Source organism: Chaetura pelagica, unplaced genomic scaffold, assembly GCF_000747805.2.
Source record: "Chaetura pelagica isolate M959 unplaced genomic scaffold, ChaPel_1.0 scaffold273, whole genome shotgun sequence".
NCBI classification, from domain to species: Eukaryota; Metazoa; Chordata; class Aves; order Apodiformes; family Apodidae; genus Chaetura; species Chaetura pelagica.
The window spans coordinates 1196930-1217314 of record NW_009952828.1 but is presented as its reverse complement, the minus strand read 5'-3'; the positions used below and the strand labels follow the sequence as shown (position 1 = coordinate 1217314).

General features: G+C 43.2%; 1 protein-coding gene across 5 annotated transcripts in view; it reads right to left on the bottom strand.

The window, feature by feature from the left end:
- Nucleotides 1–20385, bottom strand: part of PUM1 (pumilio RNA-binding family member 1) — a 78186-nt gene that overhangs the window by 19974 nt on the left and 37827 nt on the right. For 3 of the 5 annotated variants that reach the window (XM_009995153.1, XM_009995154.1, XM_009995156.1), the window contains 7 exons: nt 16671–16764; nt 15255–15356; nt 8795–8946; nt 5932–6070; nt 4216–4359; nt 2971–3267; nt 849–1085 (listed from right to left, as the gene is read on the bottom strand). In XM_009995153.1, the coding sequence (XP_009993455.1) occupies nt 849–1085; nt 2971–3267; nt 4216–4359; nt 5932–6070; nt 8795–8946; nt 15255–15356; nt 16671–16764 (1165 nt within the window). Of the gene's footprint in view, nt 1–848; nt 1086–2970; nt 3268–4215; nt 4360–5931; nt 6071–8794; nt 8947–15254; nt 15360–16670; nt 16765–20385 lie in introns of all 5 variants that reach the window. The other 2 variants (XM_009995155.1, XM_009995152.1) reach the window with 1 other exon arrangement.

Below are 20385 nucleotides of genomic sequence, written 5' to 3'. Positions count from 1 at the left end.
CTTCCGATAACCAAAAGTTTTGTTGAACCTAGGGAGACACACGACAGAACAAAGTGGTTTTCTGAGCAGGTACTAAATGATCTGATGCAGAAGCAACAAACAACCTATCTCATTTGTTTATGAGGCCTGGAAACAAACACTTCAGGAAGTTCAGATGAGCATTGCTTTATTATTTAATATTTGCTTTATTTATTTTAAAGATTTGGTTTATTGTATATAAGAGCTCTGGGCCAAATAAAAGGTCTTCCAGAAGATGTAGCTTGCACGAAGTAACTTACCAAAACTAAGAAAGCCTCTCCCAAGCACTAATGTGATTTTGATAAGGCCACATTGATGGGAAATCTTCAAAAGCAAACCCACAAAATCCTGAACTAAGCACTGCTCCAGATGATGTTGCATACTTTGGTTAAAAGAAATGACATTCTAAGCTCATTAATTTATTACCTGAAACTTAACGGGTATTTTAAAACACGTGACATGTTTCAGAATCAGCCCTACATAACTATTTTACTCCCTAACAACTGGTGCTGTTATGGAGAAAAACAGTTTTGATTTTCAAACACTTGAAAATGTTACCCATAATTCAGAGATGAGGAAATAAGGAGGCAACACAAAAACCTTCCTGCCTAACAGCTGAACCATTGTCAGAGAGAAACACAGGTGCTACAACTCCTGCTTCAGTGTTTCATCTACTTCTTCTGCAGAAGGCAGGACCCTGCCACAGGAATCACAGCAGGAAGGAGGCACTAGGCACCTCATCCCCCTGCAGTGAGGTGTTCACCTCCCTGCACCACGGGAGAGCAGAGCAGCCACCTGCAGTGCTGGGACAGTGTCCCTGGGGCTCTTACCCAGGTTTAAACTCGAGGATGATCCATGTGAAGATAAGGAAGGTGGTGGAGTCTGAGAGTGGCCAGGTCCTTGGCTGGGCAGAGGCATTCCCACAGGTCCAGGAGAGGAGGAAAACCCAAGGCCATTATAAAAACTGTGTCCTATAGGTGTCAAACTGCTGGATGTCCTCTTGTACAGGTCACTGCTCCCCGTAAGGGAGTCTCGGCGGGAGCCGCTGCCCGTGTTGGAGTTAGCAACTGAAAAAGGAAGAGAGTAAAATTGTGGGATGTCAACCAACAAGCTGCCAAGACAACTGGAGAGCCAGTATAACAGCACCTATCTGCAATTTCACTGCATCAGGTTGTTTGTTTTTTTCTAAGGGTGCTGCATGTGCCCAAATGAAATACATTAATTTAAACCACGCTGTGAATGATCACGCAAAAAACGCCGACTAAAAAAAATTAGCTTGAATCCTGTCTTTGCATTTCTAGTTTTGTAATTTTTATACCCATAGGGAAATATACCCATTGAGAAATACAGCTCCAGAAATCTACAAGCAGAAAGATCAAGAAGATTAAAAATTTACCCTAAAAGAAGTGACAGAAGGAAAGGATAGTGAATGTGTTGGCTTTTGGACAGAAACACTGAGCACTTTGCTTCTGAAACTTTCAGAAGGTTTGTGTATTTCAAAGCTCTGTTCCCCTAAGCATATCACTTAGTTTAACAGAAGATATTAGATGGCCCTACAAGCATTGCCTCGTATTTCTTCTTTGGTCACTAGAGCTAAAACAAATCCAACATGAGATTTTATCTCTTCTTGTTTACTTAGAGGCATTTGCAGCTTCATGTACATTCACTTGAAATCCTTGTGCTCACTTTTCATTATATTAGAAAACAGCTCCTGTTTGCACCAAGCTTTATTGAGATGGAAATCAGAATTCAATTTAACACAAACCCAACTTTTTGAGTTTTCTTGATAGTCAAATACAAACTCTTTAAAGGCACTGTCAGCTTGGGGGGAAAAAAAATAATCAATTTTGCATTAAAATCTTGTTTAATAAATAGTGAAATTGTTAACTGTAATGAACTAATCATTTTTCATGACTGCACACAAGTTCCAGAAGCAACAGCCCCACAGTTTTATTCATTGATTGAGGGAAAACAAATTTGTGCATCTTGGCACTGAGCAAACTAGTAATTGAATTCAATTACTTAAACTGAAGTGAAAGAAACGAATGGTGTGTTTAACTGAATCCAAGATGGTTCAAATTCTCAGGCTGGGTTTAGGAAAAATATTTATAATAACTTTTATTTAACACTCTGATTTGATGCAGTGACAGTATGTCCCTCAGTCTTTCCTGGTGGAGCAGGTTCAAAAGGCATGTTTAAACTTGCCCTTCACAGCAATGAAAGCAGGAGAGTTCAGGACATAATTACTACATCTAAGACTTCAGCAGTAATTAAAACAATTGTTCTACTTCAAAAAAACAAGCCTAAGGTAAAAAACCCAACCCACAGACATCTTTCTGGTTTGGTTTTATTCTGAAAAAGACAAATAATTATCTTTGTCTCCAACTGCCTATAAAACAAATGGAAACAAACCAGGTAGGTAACATTTCTTGTAAGCAAGTAACTGACTTTTGTGTGTACTAAGAAACAATTCCCAGGAAAAAAACAACAATAGAAACCACCTCAGATCAGGTTTTTTAAAATCACAAAAAGTTACTTAAGCATTAATCTGAGGTCAAGAAGTTAGCACACAGATGGATACCACTCTGGAGCCAATTCTTGTTAGTCCAGTATCTCCACCAAGCACATGCAGGGAAAGGCAAGGAATCCAAAGCTGTTTAAAAAACCTCTTGCAACAAGGGGAATGAGTGGTAATTTGTGTAATAAAACAAGTTTATTGCTTTGGTACTTCTAATAAATCATCTACTAAAAGAATTTTCACCAGAAAACGATGCAGATTTTGAAAGCCACAGTAGTCCCTAAAGAAAAATTCCCATTTAACCTCATATGGACAAGAGAAGGGCCCAGCAGCTCAGCCACCAGAGCCAGCTCCAGCAGCTCACAATCCGACTGGCTGCATTTGGAGCCATCTGCTCCTCTCCTCTTTCCCCATGAAGCAGCTGCTCCTCTTACCTGCTGTCCCAAATCCTCCCAGTGCAGACCCCAGTGTGGCACCAAGAGAGCTGCTGCTTCCGAATCCCAGGGAAGTGTTGGCAGGCTGGGCAGAGCCCTGAGAAAAGAGGGAGCTGCTCTGGGAATTGCTGCTGAGAGAGTTGTTGCCATAAAACGAGCTGGATGCCAGGTTGTTGGTGGGCTGCTGCTGGGGCTGGGGTTGGGGCTGCTGAGTTCCTAGAGGGCGAAATGGTCCGTTTGTGGTTCCTGCCAGGCCGCCCGCGGCTCCGTTGGCCGAAGCTGCAGCCGCTGCAACCGCTGGAGAGGAAGGAATTGGAAGCAGAGACTTCAAAAATCCATTTTCAAAGCAGTTATGGAAGTTAGAACGTAGCAGGTTCCTTTTATTTACTATGGATTTTGCTCCTTTCCTCTCAAGATGCAAATCTCCCTTTTGCACCAAACTGCATGAAGTCCCTCTCCCTTCTATCTGAGCTCCACCAGTCTTGCACAAAGCCACCTCGTTATTGCTACTGCTGCTCGGGTTATTAGAGCCACATAGATCAATCACACCAAAACGTTCCCTTTCTCCTAAGATCTAAGACTCCAATCAATACAGCCACACACTTAGCAACATCCAATTAAGAAACACAAGTTTCGAAAGAAGCAAAATTGTCCTTTAGTGCATGAAACTCAATCCTGTGGTGCTAAGAACATCAAGCCCAAGTACTTTTGTTTTGCAGCCAGTTCCAAAGTAAAAGAAATAGCAAAATAAACAAGAGTTACAAAGAAACAATTAAAAGGCCCGTTTCATAATCAATTGCTAACACTGGCAAGGACTGCTTACACACACAGATTCTGGCTGAAAAAAAATCCTTTTAAAGCCTTGAACTCCCAAGGAACCCCAATAAAAGCCAAAACCACTCATAGCAAAGGCCAGGCACGTAACATTTTACACAAGGTGATCGTCTGGGAGTTCTCCACAGGCTAAAAACCTTTTCTTACATGGGTAGCTAGATGCCAGCAGACAAATTTAAGTAACTGTTGTGAAAGTCTGCAAAGTAATAAGAGTTTATGTGACAGTCACTCTCTGAGGTGGTTCTGGAGGCTCAGCCCAGTATGAGCGTAGAGGATGTTCTCAACAACAATCCCCACAATGGATCTCAGTGAGGGCAAGTGTGTCATCATTGCCAGCAGAGCCCAGAGGACTTCAGGTCCATCCTCCAATGGGGATGGGGCAGATTTTCACTGGACAGAACTGGGACTCACCTGCCTGAGCAGCAGAGGAGCTGATGATGACCGGAGCAGGGGCCACCAGGCGGACAGGGGCCCCCAGGCCATTCCTGGCCCCTGCATTCACCACAAGAGCACCCGTTTGGTCATAGTAAGCAGCAGGAGCCAGTACTGGGTACCCTGAAGAGGCAAATGACACATGGACAGGTAAGGTGACAAGCAATGCAATACACAGCAGGGCAATCGTCTTCAGATGAGTTGGGTGCAATGAGATTTTTAAAGAAAAATCTGAATGGAAAACGCAACAGCTCTGCTTTTCCTGAAGCAAAAAAAAAACCAAAATAAATCCATTTTAACAGTGTATGAAATTACACTAGTAAGACCTTCAGGTAGAGAAGACTTCTTTTTCCCTGAACCTACTAAACTAGCATTGCCCTCAGTGTAAAATCAGTTATACAGAACCAGAAAGGTCTTAGAATACAAAACCAGTATTTCCATTTCATTATAGGTACAAGCACTAGGAATTTTTCCTATTATTCACTGGAACAAGCTGCCCAGAGAGGCTGTGGAGTCTCCTTCTCTGGAGACATTCAAACCCATCCGGATATGTTCCTGTGGGATCTGCTGTAGGTGATCCTGCTCTAGCAGGGGGCTGGACTAGACAATCTCCAGAAGTCCCTTCCAACCCTGAAGAATCTATGCCTGTGTGAACACACTGCACTTGCAACTCTACCACCCCTGGATGCTGAAGTTGCTCAGTGTGCACATTCATGCAAACAAGACACAGAACTTATTATTTTTGAAACATAATACAGCATTAATATATAGATAAAAACTCTTAAACATGCTGGTGATACACAAAGCAGCAGACTTTAGGTACTTCACTATGTAATTCTACAGTAATGTAAAACTTGCAGGAAAAAAGGGAAGTGATTCTTCATGTTGGGGTCACAAACAGAATGTTCCCCATGAATATTTGCTTTGCAAATGTAACCCTCAAACCCCCAATAATGCAGACTTAAGGAAGTCTGGACTGTGTGGAAATATGCACGTTGAAGTTCACTTTTTAACTTCTTAAATGACAATGAATAAACATGTACCAACCATATTACACCTCAAGGGAAGAGTCCCGAGATCAAAATCATCCTGTTGTCTTACACCTGAGCAGCAGGACATACTCACACATTATTGAAAAAAATACTTATATTTACCCTTTGCCATTACAATAATATTCTGTATAACTGGATGTCAAAATCATTTGTACAACACAACCTCGTTTCTTTTTTTAAGCCCCCAGTATTTGCCTGGAAGAAATCACACAGGGAAGTCCCTACCCTGGAAAAGTCAGGGATGGAGGAACAAGGCTAATGGATGGGACTAAGATACTGAGGTTTTAAAATAAAGATCACATAAGCTAGCAAAAGCCACAGAAAAATCTGAAAGCAATTTTCAATAGCAGCCATCAATTCTATTGAGTACACAGCAACTAATGCACCTGTACAGCAATACAGTTGATAACATTTGTTTTCATCTGTGGCACAGGGACCTAAACCCTGATTTAACTTCAATGCTGCACAGGCAGGTAGGTTCACATCTAACAGTCTCTTGAAAATATCTTGTATATCCACAGATGAAAACCACAACACAATAAAAAAACAACATGCTGACTGCCAAACTGACCCCAGGCAGAGAGACACAAGGTACCACTTTTGCAGCTCACTGGAGAGGTTGCAGCTCCCATGGAGCCCCTACCTGGCATCCCTGCTGCCAGCCCTTGTCCAAAGGCCAGGGCAGAATTGACGGCTGCAGCAGCCACCAGTGGGTCAGTCTGCTGTCCCTGCTGGTTCTGATTTGGGGTCAAAGGACGCTGACTGGCTCCTCCACGGAGAACCTGGAGAAGACAGAGAAACATGGATCTGTTTACTTTGGGACCCAGGAGCAAACCACAACCACCAGACACTTGCAGCAGCATCAGCAGTAATCTAGTTGAAGTTCTTGCATCACTAGTGTGTGACAGCCCCATCTCTTCACCCCAGGCAGAGCTGCCTCTGCCACAACCCTCACACTACAACCACAGGTAAATACAAAAGACCCAATTTGAAGATTAAATCCCCTCTCAGGCTTACTGAGTACAATCTTTAAATGCTTCATCATCTGAACTCTCATTTCTTGATACAGCTTCAATACTCAGCCTTCATTAGAAGTGTCTGCAAGCCATCTGCTCCATCTCAGGTGACAACTTGCTAAAAGCCCACTTGAGCTTAAACCTTAAAAAGCCTGACTTAGGAGCTGGGGGCTGATGACACAGGTTGACATGAGTTTTTCTAAGCCAGCCCCCATAGAGAACAGCAACCCAGTGACATGGCACTTACTCACTGGAAATAATGACCAAAGATCACACACTGTCTTACATGTAGTTCTTGTGGTTTAAGCACACGTTGCTCTCCAAAGGGAAGAGCAAACTGACCTTTCCTGTAATTACCTGTGACAGGCTCTGTTTGCAAAAGTGGTGATGCAAGAGTCTGCACCCACCAGAGAGGTCAGCTTATTAAAAAAGCCATCCTTTGGTACTCAGCACACCTTGCTGCAAAAAAAGTCATGTTTGTGTCACCTCATAAAGTTATCAAAAGGAAATAATGATTTGGTGCACTGAGAGACTGCGCGAGGATCCTGAATTTAACCGATTTAGATGTGCATCCCAGACTTTGCTGTCACTGCCAGAGCCTGAACTTTTCAGCCTAGGGAGGCTCAGAAGCAGCAGCTGCTTGAGCAGCACACACTGTGTGAGGGACTCTGCAGGGCATATGGGATGGATGGCAGGCTGCAGGGAGGGAAGCGCTGGTGGGTTTTATAAATATGCTATTAAGAGGTTGTAAGCATCACAAATCAACTCCATAATCACAGCCCTAGGTTTCCAAAACATTTGCCTCAGCACTTGGAAAAATTTCATCCAAAAAATACACACTATCCTCTCACAGATGGAGGGCTTGCACTGAAAACAACACTCCACCATCCCCACTCCTGCCTGCTTCAAAGCTATAAAAGTAATGAAAAACATTATAAAAGCCTACTGATGAATGCTATTTTTTTTATTTTCACAGCTTAGGCCTTTGCAAAAGCTCTCTTAGCACACACCTTCCTTACAGGAAAAGGCTCCCAGTTGGAATGCCAAGGCAGAGATACCTTTAGCACACTCTTGATGCCATTTACCTGTGTGCAGGGGTACAAGCAAGTCTGCTCAACATGCTCCTGTGAGACCTGCCACATGGGGAGGCTGGATCATTAACTTTCTCAGGAGCAAAGTATTCTCCTCCTGATTGCTGGTCCAGAATCATTGGCATGAAAAAAAATCACTGCTTTTATTATCTGAAAAGGCTTTATAATACTACCAAACTTGGGATTTTGCTTCAGTTTTCAAAGCAGAAGTAAATTCAGCTGCCAACTGCTCTCCTTGATAACTGCTCTCACTAACACATGAGGACCAGGATGGCTTCGTGTTACCATGAGAAGGAGCTGCCTCCCTGTTCAGAAGGATAATGGACCCATTTTGTTTCCAAGCAGGAAGTACCGTGGGAAAGAGGCAGATGAAACTGTAGAAAGCCAATTATCAGGTGAGGACCAGTGCTTGACCAAACAGCAAACTGACTGGGGTTGTGCTGAGCCTGCCAGACCCCCAGCCTGGTTCCTGCCACCCATCCTACAGGCCCTGCTGGGGTCTGAGAGGTGGAAGGTGGAGCATATCCCACCATGTGTCCAAGGGGAATGAGAACCAGAACACATGTATTGACAATCAATATTGGACACACATCTTCACTGTCTCCATGGCCTTCAAGTTACAGTGATGGGCATGAAAAGAGGTTGCAAGATGATGATTTCCACTCACATGCCAATATGTGTTTGCTACTGGTGTTCACCAGTTGGTTAGATTGTTTTCCAAACCATTACCACACAATAATTGACCACCACAAATGTACTTGTATCATCCTCCATGTGTATGATGCAGAAAAGACATCACAAAACATAGGGATGCGATACGCTGGCAAGCATCCAATGAAGGCTACGAGGATGATTAAGGGACTGGAACATCTATCACATGAGGAAAGGCTGAGAGGCCTGGGGTGGTTTAGTCTTGAGAAGACTAAGAGGGGACCTTAATTCAGTCTACAAATATCTGAAGGGTGGGGGTCAAGAAGGGGCCAATCTCTTTTCAGTGGTGCCTGTGATAGGACGAGGGGAAACAGCACCAAGTGACAACACAGGAAGTTCCACCTCAACATGAAGAGAAATTTCTTCACTGTGAGGGTGACAGAGCCCTTGGACAGGCTGCCCAGAGAGGTTGTGGAGTCTCCTTCTCTGGAGGCATTCAAGACACATCTGGACACATTCCTCTGTGATCTACCCTGGGTGCTCCTGCTGCAGCAGGGGAGTTAGACTTAATGATCTTCAGAGGTCCCTTCCAACCCCTATGATTCTAGGAATCTACCATTGTCTTTTTAAGAGGGAACAAAGGCTCTTCTCACTGTCAACTTGGGAGTGATCACTGAAAAATAATCAGGTTTCTCCAAAGCTGCTGAGTTCCCTGTAAGCAAGGTGATGTGCAAAGGATCCCCCTTACCTGCTGCTGGCCCTGCTGGGTTTGCTGCGTGGTTTGCTGATTTGCTGAGTTGGTGGCGGCGGCGGCCGCGGCAGCTTGCTGCTGGAAGAGACTGGCAGGGTAAACTCCCCAGGGTGTAACTCCATAGTACTGGTGAGGAACCACTGCTGGGCCTGGAATGCAAAGGGAATCAAGTCAGCTTCTGCAGTGGAACAAGCAATCCACAGCAAACAGTCACCAGAAACAAGTGCTCATCACATTTGGTTTACCAAGTCCTATTTCCAGGTGATCTGCTTTAAAACTTTTGCAAATATGGAGGGATTCTGGCATTTGTACTACTCATTTTTTTAAAGCTTAGAAGTCAGACCTGAAATTTCAGCTTTACTTGCTTTTACCCTATTGGAGGAGGTGAAATTCTGCTACCAGTGTTCCTATTGAAATGCCACATTTTTCTTGTTGTGCCCTAATTTTATAGTGAAGGACCAAAACTTGTGCCTCTGACCAAAAAAACCGAGAAAACATGTTTAAGCAGAGATATACAAATCTCTTCTAATCTCAGCTGACATTCACAACTCAAAAACATCTATCATTTAGCTCCCTAATAAATTAAAAAACCTCTTTGCATCTGGATAGCATCAATTCTCAAGTGTTTAAAATGTTATTTTTCTAGCCACTCAGTCTTAATTTGCACTTACAAACCACCATAAAAGCAGCTGTATGATCCTGCATCTTTTCACATTCACTCCTCCTCCAACTTAAGAGGCTTTAAAAATAAATAATCTTGGAGAGCACCAGAAAAAGCCTAACTTTTCAGGATTCATTGTGTTTTATCACGTCTCAGGACACCACACACTTAATCCAGTGATATATCCTGAAATAATTCTAGTGTGCTTAATGCTGAGGAAGCAGTGAGGGCTCTGAACAATGGAGTCCCCACCACCAAATCACAGGTATGTGAATTCAACAATATTTTTTTAATATGCCTGTCCTACATCTTTTGGAAAGGTCAGCAGAAAAGTAATTGCTTTTCAAATTCATCACCTATCCCACAGGCTCCTCCCTACAGGAGGAGCAACTCATGGCCTTTTGAAGACAGATTGCCACAGTCCTGTTTGACACTGCAGAATAAACTTGTCTATAGTGAATTTGAACCACACACTTGTTCTTATTTGGACTAAAAATAACTTCTACCTTAAGAGAGATAATTAGCATTTAATTTCTAACAGTCATTTCAGCATTGCTGTTAGATATGTCTTGTATTAAGGCACTGCAGGGAGAGCAAGTGTAATGCAGATAAAGACTATTAGTCCCCAAGAGACTTAAAAATTATTCCCCCGAAAATGAGGGATGACAGGAAAAAGGGAGCTGCAAAATGAATGTAAGCTTGGGTATGACAAAGGGGTACAAACCAGCAAGGACTTGTTTCGTTTGGTTTTGTTTGTTATATAGTAACATGTGTTTGTTTCAAATGAATTCAAAAGCAATTCCCTGTGCAACAGGCTGGATCTGAGCCTGGATGACCTACTGCTCCACCAACCCATGCAGTAGACTCTGAGATTCAGCAACACTTCAAGATATTAATTACATATTTAATGTCAAAGAATAAATTCATATTCCTGAGATGTAACAGTTACTCTCCTTTATTATTTTGTTTAACCACTGTATTTTCCCCAAATATAGGATTTTGTTGTGTTATTAACACACCTGCCCAGCTCTGTGTACAGCAGGGAGATGTTCCAAGCAGTCTGCTGTCCAATGCCAGGCTCTCCAGCAATCCACGTTCAACAGTTGGATTTGTACCTCACAGCAAAGCTCTGCCAGGAAATCCAGCCCTAGCGGGATTCACTGTGTCTCATGAGGCAGAGAAGGTGACTGGTCTGACTCTGATTTCACAGAAACCCAGACTGGTTTGGGTTGGAAGGGACCTTAAAGATCATCTAGATCCAACCCTCTGCCATGAGCAGGGACACCTCCCACAAGACCAGGTTGCTCCAAGCCCCATCCAACCTGCCCTTCAACACTGCCAGGGATGGGGCAGCCACAGCTTCCCTGGGCAACCTGGGCCAGGCTCTCACCACCCTCACACCCAACAATTTCCTTCTCATGTCCAACCCCCATCTCCCTCTGCCAGTTTTAATCCATCCCCCCTTGTCCGCTCCCTCCCTGCCCTGGTCCCAAGTCCCTCCCCAGCTTTTCTGGAGCCCCTTCAGGCACTGGAAGGACCTCTAAGGTCTCCCTGGAGCCTTCTCTTCTCCAGGCTGAACCCCCCCAAATCTCTCAGCCTGTCTCCAGAGTAGAGCTGTTCCAGCTCTTGGTTCATTGTCATGGCCTCCCTGGACTCTCTCCAGGAGCTCCAAGTCCTTCTTGTGTTGGAGGCTCCAGAACTGGAATTTCTCTTAAGAGCATCAACCGCTTGTTTCTTACCTTCCAACCTGGAAACTCATGTGCAGTCATAGCTAAAATTAAAAAACCTGCAGAAAATTAATCAGGGCCACAATGGTACTGCCTGTCCTGACCTAAGAAGTTACTAAACACATCACTAATTGGTGCATTATAACTCTTTATATGTAGCCAATGCAGCCCAGATGCCCAACAGCGAGGGTGCTGCTGCACAACAGGAAAATAGCTGCAACTGCTCCATTTTATGCAAGTAATTAGTCTGTTTGCCTTCAGGCTCCTGGGAAGTTGCTGCAATACCCTTTATCTGGGCAAAATGCAGGCATCTCTCTGCTTTATTTTAATCTCAGTTCTAATGATCAAACAAGCATAGTCTAGATGAGGGGTTTTTTTCCTAGTTAGAGGTTGCTCATCAGATCTGCAAAGCCTAAAGTGCTTAAAAGAAGAAGAGAGACAAAGTCTTTGAAGTTTGCAGACAGCTGGGCTTAAAAGAGGTGCAAGTCTGGCTCAGCTCACTTGAGCACATGGTGAGGCTCATTATTGAACAGTGTTCTCAGTGAGGGCAAGTGTGTCATCACTGCCAGACTTACAAAGACATGGTGAGTGTTTCTTCAGGAGATACTGCACCTGCTTTTACACTTATTAAACATACACACACAAGAAAATAAATGCCATCCCAGTGTCCTTGAAATCAAATATTCCCACTATTATGTCTCACACATTGGCCACAGACACCCACAAATATTCTTTTCAAGACACATGAGCAAGATGTGCAAGTGTGTTCGTAAGTTTTGCCTCCACACTCAATCTCTGTAAAGAGCAGCCATACCTGATCTCAGTAGGGACAGTCACCCTCCCTTGCCAAGGGGGGTTAGATTGGATGTTAGGAAGGATTTCTTCACTGAAAGGGTTATCAGGCACTGGAACAGGCTGCCCAGGGCAGTGGTGGAGTCACCACCCCTGTGGAGGTATTTAAGAGTTGTACAGACATGGTACTAAGGGATGTGGTTTAGTTAAGGACTTGTCAGTGTTAGGTTGACAGTTGGACTTGATGAAGGTCTTTTACAACCAAGGGAATTCTGTGATTCTGTGACCACCAGGTTAACCTGCCTCAAACCTCATGGCTGAAAACACAAGGCTGCAAACAGCAACTTCATCAATTGCTTGGGACACGGGAGGTGATCACACCCCCCAGTGCAGCACCCGCAGACACCCATGGAGTGCTGTTGTGTTAGGGATGGGGGTGAGAAAGAGCTGAACCAACGGCTCCAGTGCAGCCCCGTGCCAACCCTGCCGAGAGGAGCCCCCTGCCCCAGCAGCAGGGGCAGAGCCCTGCACGTGCTCCCAAAGCCCAGTAATGGGTGATGTGGGCAGGTACCCATACCTACTGCCAGCTCTGAGCCAGCTTTGCACAGGACACAGGGCATCACCAAGTGAAAGAGGCTTCTAAGAAACCCAAGCCTGAGAAGCACCATGCAGACACATCCAAGCCCACTCTACCTTCAGTCTAGGAGCACTGTGCTTTTCCTCTATGCCGACTGTTCCAGCGTTCACTTCTCTACAAAGAATAGAAACACTTTTCTACCTGTAAACCACCACCTCAGAGGGCACCAACACTTCCCAACTTGTCCTACAAAAGGCAAGATTTCTTTCTTTTGAGTAACATCTTTCTCAAATCAGAGAAGGCAATTCCACAACACTTTTTAAAGACAGCAGATTCTTCCTCATTGCTTAAACTCGCATGTTTTTTGTAGGAAGCCCTTCCCTCTGCATTCAAATTTGTTCTGTAAAATGCTACTATCGCTGGGTAGAAAAGAGTACTATCACAGGGCTGGCAGTCTTACACTCATGAAAATACTGCTGCAATGGCAGAATACTAACTGACAGAATTATCTCTGTCATAAAACACACACAACTTTCCCCTCCTCCTTAACAGTAACTGAACAACAAACTACCAACAGCTCTAAACTCATTTCTTCCATCTCAAACTTCTGCATATCTGCATATCCTCCCAATCTAATATTCCCCTACACATCAGGGAGGTCTTCTGACTTTATACAGTACTCTAAACATCTTAATTGCCCCATGTCCCTTCAGTGCTGTAGTCACTACAGAGACAAAGCTTTCAAAACTACTCAACTCTAGACAGAAAAGGTGCTTTTCCTAAAACAAACATCAACAAGGAGTGAAGTTTGTAATTTTGCCATTTCTAACTGTTAGTGTCCAAAGCCCAGTGAGACAGATGAAGTAACTGGTATTTCTCAGTGGTGTAACACTAAGTACATTGCAGCACATTATACATGCTTTTGTTTTGCTTTCAAGACTCAAAGACTTTTAAAGCAGAGATCCTGATGCCAAGTTCCAGATGCTTTAGGTATCCTGGGGTATGTTATTTCCTAGTTCAAATTTATAAGGTTCCAATCAGATATTCTGGCAGCTGCAGCTTCAATACTGCTGAGAAAAAGGAAAAAGAAAAAAGTTGTTGCAAACATGTTTGCTGCTTCCCGAAAACCTGACAGCAGGCCCATCTTCCTATGAAATCAAGCCCCTGACCTCCTGCTCCACTGAACTTCAGTGTTACTGAAGAATAAGAACTAGCTGTAGAAGCAGCGAGTTAATGCAAAAAGGCCAACCAGAATCCTCTTTTTGTGCTATTAGTTTACAAAACAGCACTTCTGACTCTAACTGGAATTGCTAATCTTCCCCACTAAGTCCTGACTGAAGCCTCCTACTTATATCTGCCATCAAGAGTTCAGGCCATTCATTCACTGCCACACATTCATCATCACATGATAGTTTATCAACTTCTGGGCTATTAGAATATCCTTGTACTCTAGCTCTTGGCTTTCTCCCATTTAATCACAACATCCCTTGTTTGCCAACAACATGCTGCTACCTAAACTCCATCCTGCATTGTTACTATGCAATCAGCATACAAAACTCACAAAAGGCAGTAAGACTAAAGCCCATTTAATCTTGATTCTTCACATACTTCCATATGATCCACTAGAAACACCATCCAACTGGGTAACAGTTGCTGAAATCTCATTTCAGAGCTTGACCTGATACTGGCCTTAAAGCTTAAAAGCTAAGCAGGGGTTATGCAAGAGCTGTTCAACACACCAAAAAGTCACGTACCAAACCACAGAGCTGTTTGGCAGAGCTCTGCCTTCATGTACAACCATCTTCTTATGGTTTTGATTTGGGACAACCAGTCCCACAGTAGAAGAGATTTGCAGTGACCATACCAGCTGGAAGCGGAGCATGGCGACAGAATGCAGGCTCCACTAAAAATCACCATTATTCTGAACTGAGTAGTTTTTCCTCTCCCAGTGGCTCATGGAGAGATAAGTATGGGTATAGGAGTGTTTTTCTGAAAGTACATTTTTCCTTTGTCCTCAATGCTTAGGCAAGAACTTTATGGCATATGCAGCAAAAGTTCAATGTACAACATGCTCTTTATGCTGCCTGATAAGCTGTCAACTTAAGATACAACATTTTTGGGTGAGGACAGTTGGCAAGAATTTGGAAACCAACACATGAATGTTTGGAGAAAAATCCTACATGAAGACAAGAGCCACCATCTCTGCTTGTCATCTGGAAAAATGCACATTCATAAGATAAGCTTCACAGCAGAGAGGGGGTGTTTTTACCTAAAGAAACTAACAAAGCAGAAATTCTTAACAGACCCTAGCAAAAGGGAAAAGATCTCATTTGCCAGGTGCACTGTAATAAATCAAGCTAAGCAGCAATGAGATAATGTTCCTGGCAGGGAAACACATCCTCCATCCTTCTACCCATTAAGAACTTTATTTTTAAGGGCATCAAAACTCCAAACAGTTATGTCTGCAAGTGTTTCAGATGTGCTCCATTTGTTTATCCTCAACAGACAGGGTGCCCCTACCAAGTGTTATACAAGAATTAACACATTTAATCTAGAGAAAATAGGGTTTCCAAGACAAATCCTGTTTCAACTCCACAGAAACGACAACGTACTTATATTTAATTTCCACAATCACAGGTTGAAGAGCAGTTTTGGGACAGGAAACAGTGACAAATGCACAGACAACTGGAAGCATCTCACCTAACGTCGCAGCTGCCGCCAGTCCGGCTGCGTACGGGTCTGTTCCCGGCGGAGCGGCACTGATGATGTACGGGTTGGGGACAAAGGCAGCAGGAGCTAAACCTGCTGAAAACATACCTGTCAGTAAAAACAAACTTAACTGGAACTGAAGCCCTAACCAAAATACCTCTGGCTAGCTGGCTGGTGAACACGAAAGCTCAGGTTGCTTTAGTATTTTCAAGCTTTTCACAGGGAGCTTCCTCCAGGCAGTGAGCAACTCCTGTGCTTCCCAGACTCTTACCAGAACAAGCCACAGAGGCTATAATTTACAGAGAAGAAACCCATTCCATGGATGCAATGCCCCACAAGGAAAGCTGAAGTGGTAACATAGTCTATACACAATACCCAGGCTGGCTCAGGCATCTCTGCACTGCAGACACACCCTTACTGTTTAGGTGACTATTAACACCAGTTATATATAACATGATTTAATTGCTTGCTACTATTCTGTACTTCCTATAGCACACTAACCAGGAACCAATTTACACTACTTCCTGACTTCATGCCATCTACACAATTAATTAGTTTGGAAGGAGCTCAGGAGTGTACAGGCACCACCACAGGGCACTGTCACTGCCATGCAGGCACCACCTTCCTTTGCAAGGAAACAGTTTAATCATTAGAGAAATTACTCTGGGTGGGAGGGGGCACAGAGGGAAGGTGAAAGGGAGTAAGTTAAAAAGCTAAATAATTTAAATTCAGGTCTATCACTGTACTCCAAGAAGCACACAAGTGCACTGCACAGAGCTGGGAGAGTCCCAAAACATTTGTATTGGACTTTTGGTAGGAAGAACTACCACTTAAATTGTTTATCGTGATAAAAATGTTTAAGATAGTTTAAGTCAAATCATCCACAAGCAGCCCTTCTACAGGCCTCCTGTTTTAATATGCACAGGATTAAGTGCTTCCTTCCAAGTTAATCTACGCTCTTTTAATAATATGGATTGTGTTTGCATAAATTCCTTCTTTAAATTAAAGTCAGACCCCATGCAGCTAAACCACAGGACACACTTTCAGGTGTACATTGAATTGTGCATTTTCCCCTCACTTCTCTCACCTTAATTCATGCCTCACTCAGAGCAAGTACTTCAAAACACTCTCATTACTGAGCAGCACTCTTGACAAGGGGAAGAGTGTCATTCCTGCCAGACAGGAATGCTCTAGAGCTTTTCAAGTGTACAAGAGATACCCCCCAGAATATTTCAAGCAGATCTTCCAACAAGATACTTCTGCCTGTGTGTTGATGACCAGCTGCAAAAAACACATTTAAGATTCTCTAAAACTTACTGATCTTTTTTCCCCCCTCCCATTTTCCCAATGTATACTGAGGACAAACAGAAGTCTAATCAAATAGAAGGTATTCAATGCAAGACTTACCTATGTGAGGCTGGTGGGCAGCTGCCAAGGCGTACTGCTGCTGCTGTGCTGCTGTGAGCTGCTGAACAGCAAGTGCATTGGGTCTTTGGAACAACTGGAGGGACAAAAGCACAAAGATGGTCCTTTACTCATGCACAAAAAGCAACCTCATCCTTCCTTTTCAAGCAGTTCCTTACACTAGATTTATTTTCAGCCACTAGATTTCTATGACAGACACTCCTCTTTCAAGGGAAGCATTTCAAAGGGAATTGAAAAAACCCTAAAACTCTTTGAAATCAATTGCCCATGATAATTCACCTATTAAAAAAAAAAAAAGACAAAAGAAAAAATGTCTTTCTGAAGTGCAGCTAAACCACAGCCAGGGTTTTCTCTGTACAATGCCTGAAAGCCATTTTTTACCCAGCTCTTCCTCAAATAGCCCCAAACTGCAGCCTGTGGATGGTCAGTAGCTGCCATGAGCACTTGTAAATCTAACCACCAGTGAAATCCCAGTTACACCACTGGACAACCCATGTCCCTATCTGCAGGGGCCAGGCAGGCAGGCTGTAGAGCCTGCATCTCATAAGGGAGATGATACCACTGAGATGGCCACAGAGCCATCCCAAGAGCCATTTGCTGAGATGCCAGCCTCAGGAGCTCACAAACCCCTGGACAAAATCCTTCCTTTACCTGCCAACCTTCCACCTCCAGCATCTCCCATGTGAGACCAGGCAAGGAATGTGAATTCTTCTTTGACCACAGACAGAAATCAGACCTGGGGACTTTTTGGTTAAGTCATCCAAAGCATATACAAGTTAAGCAGCTCACTACAATTTTAGGGAGCAACGGGCAATATTCTGAGAACAGTCATTCTCAGTAAGAAGGAAAATAAGTAATATAGGATTACATTAATTTTTGAAGAAAAAGTATTTTTGCTTTGGGTTTTGTTTCTACATTCACCCCAGGTCCTTCCTAAGCTTACTTCCCCAGCTTCCTATGTCAGAGCACATGCCTCTACCTAAGTGAAAGACTCCCTGAATCAATCATTAGCAGACCAACTCTCAGCTCTAATTAAAACATTTAAGGGTATACAAACTGAACAGCCACTCTGAAACGATCCAGGAGCAATGTTCATCCCCACTTACTTCCCAAAGTGATCATTTCTGAGGTGTGAGCTACACCACAAACTGCTGTGAGAAATGTTTTCTCTCTCCACTCACTTGGAAAAAATTGGTCTAAATGCTATACAATTTTCACACCTATTATCTCTGCCCTCCTTTCAGACAAGACAAGTGAGCTACTTCAGCTGTCAGAAGCAGCAATAATAATCCCACCCAAATTTTTGGCAGAAACTCACAAGCAACAAGAAGCAGGGAATTTTTTTAGAAAATTAGGGGTGATTTTTATAGGTTAAAATTGGAGTCAGTTCTCCTGAGAGCAGGATGAGCAACAACACTGTTTAGGCAGAAAATACGAAAAAGGTAGGTGATACACTACCTCTATTTTCTTCTTTTGTTACAAGTTCAAAAGGAGGAAAAATAACATGTAAGGGCTCAGGATCAGATTAAAGATGTGGAACTCAGGAGATCCAGAACTGATCTGACAACAACCTGGTCACAACTGTGTTCACCCCTGAAGATGTTGGGGCTTTTATGGAGCTACTTATGGAGCAGCATGTCAAATCCATAGTTATGTTATCACCTCCCCAGGCCTAAGATCAGGAGGGCTGTAAAGCATTCCTAGAAGTCTTCATGCAGAACACACCTCTGTTTTATTTTTTTAAACACATCACTCAACAACACTTCATGCTTACACCCAGCTGAGTGCGTGTAATCTTTGTTAATACACCATCTGTCATAAGTAGCTGGATCAAATGCTCTACTGACATCTTTTAGTTTAAAAAAAGGACATCATGGACAAGGTGACCTACAGAAAATGGAATGAGGAATTCTGGCTCTGTAGGACTCTCCAGCAGCATCTTACTCACTGATCAGCATCAGAAGATATGGAAAAAACCAAACTACATATCTCCATAACTGCTAATAGGAATACATCTAGAACAGCTGTCCTTGTTTTTGTGGTCTACTTTTGTATTGAGCCCTTCAGCTGCAAATTCTTCACCAAAATCTTTACTTTTCATATTGTTTTGCATCCCTGGGATCTGTTTTTCCAGTCTATTAATGTGTATTCTGACAAGGTGAACAGTAGAAGAAAAGGCTGGATTAGCTGCCTGTCTTGAGGGCAAAAAAGCACTTATCTCCCCTGAAAATACTTTTTCTTGTGCTCAGTTCATATGTGTGATGACTTCCACACCTCCTGAATGCATCTCAATGATCCATTTTTAAATTAGAAGTACTAGCAAAAAAATACACAGCTACTGAAAGCATGAATATTTCACTTGCTGCTGCTGTATTTTTTGTTGTCTGCTCGCCCTCTCCCTCCCTTGTGAGCACAGCTGATGACTGCTAAATTTACCTTTCAGACATAGAAGCACCCACACTAGCTTTGTGCATTTTCCTTCTGCTGCAATCAAGCCACAGTATCCAAATCGTTCTGCTGTCAGCAGCTGCCAAGTTTACTGAAGGTTCAAGGAGGGAGACTGAAAAGATACTCTTTCACCTAAAATTCCTGGTATTCCAGAAGGGAGGAGTAAAGAACAGGCTGGGAAGAGTCCTTACATCTGCTCTAGAAAAACCACCAAGAGTATGTCTGCATCCTCAAGCCAAGGTAACCTAAGGACTTAGCTCCAGCTTACTTCCTCAGTCCATGTTCCTGAGCTCCTTTAAAGCCACACGCAAACATTCTGCACTCACGCTGTGCTGCAAGCATGAGGAAGGGCTGGGTTCTTCCTGCCTGCAGACCTCCTCTCAAACCTTTATGAAGCTTCCCTTCCAAAGAAAGGTCAGATAAAGGCTGGTATCTAAGCCAAGGACTCAGGCAGTCACTCAAATCGGTGACCTCTCCCTCTACCTGCTTTCAATTGCCATTGCTGCAAGCCTGCAGGAACTGCAAACAGCTCAAACCTTCTGCAGCTGCAGATTTCCTACTGCCTGTAGCACACATGGAAGCAGAGCCAACAAAAACGATTACAATTTCAGGCTGTACTTAGCTAGATAAGCCCCTACACCACAGGAGCTCTGGGAATCATCATCTCTACGTATTTAATAACTCTGCCTTATTAAAGCCTCAATGCACTGCTTCCATCTGCTGACAGCAAAGACCTGTGTTCCAGAAAACAAAAGAGCAAAAAAGAAAAACTCCAATAATAGCTTTCCTGTCATCTTATTTGGGACATTACTACATATGCAAATAAGAATTAGCTTTTTATCAGTACTAAATTGTGATCTCCAGTAGGTGGTAAAATGGAAAAGAACCTTCTTTAACAGGAGTATTAACTGGAATTTACTAAGAGAGGCTGAAGTTTTAAAAATGCACACATGGAGCATTTTCGCCTATTAGGAATTACATCTAGAATGAAAACCTACAATTGACACAGTTTCAGAGGAGCTCAGTGGGATCACCTGACACTTCAGAAAACAAGACTATTTTCCTGTCTCCCACGTGTACACAGATGAGGCACCATTTGCAACATGCAGGTTCATCCAGGGAATGACAAGAAACCAGAACATCATATCTGCATTATGCAGTTATGGGACCAACGTAAGATTACATTTCCATAAGCCAGTTTCTGCTGCAATATAAACATCTGACATCTCTAATCAGATTACACGTGGTT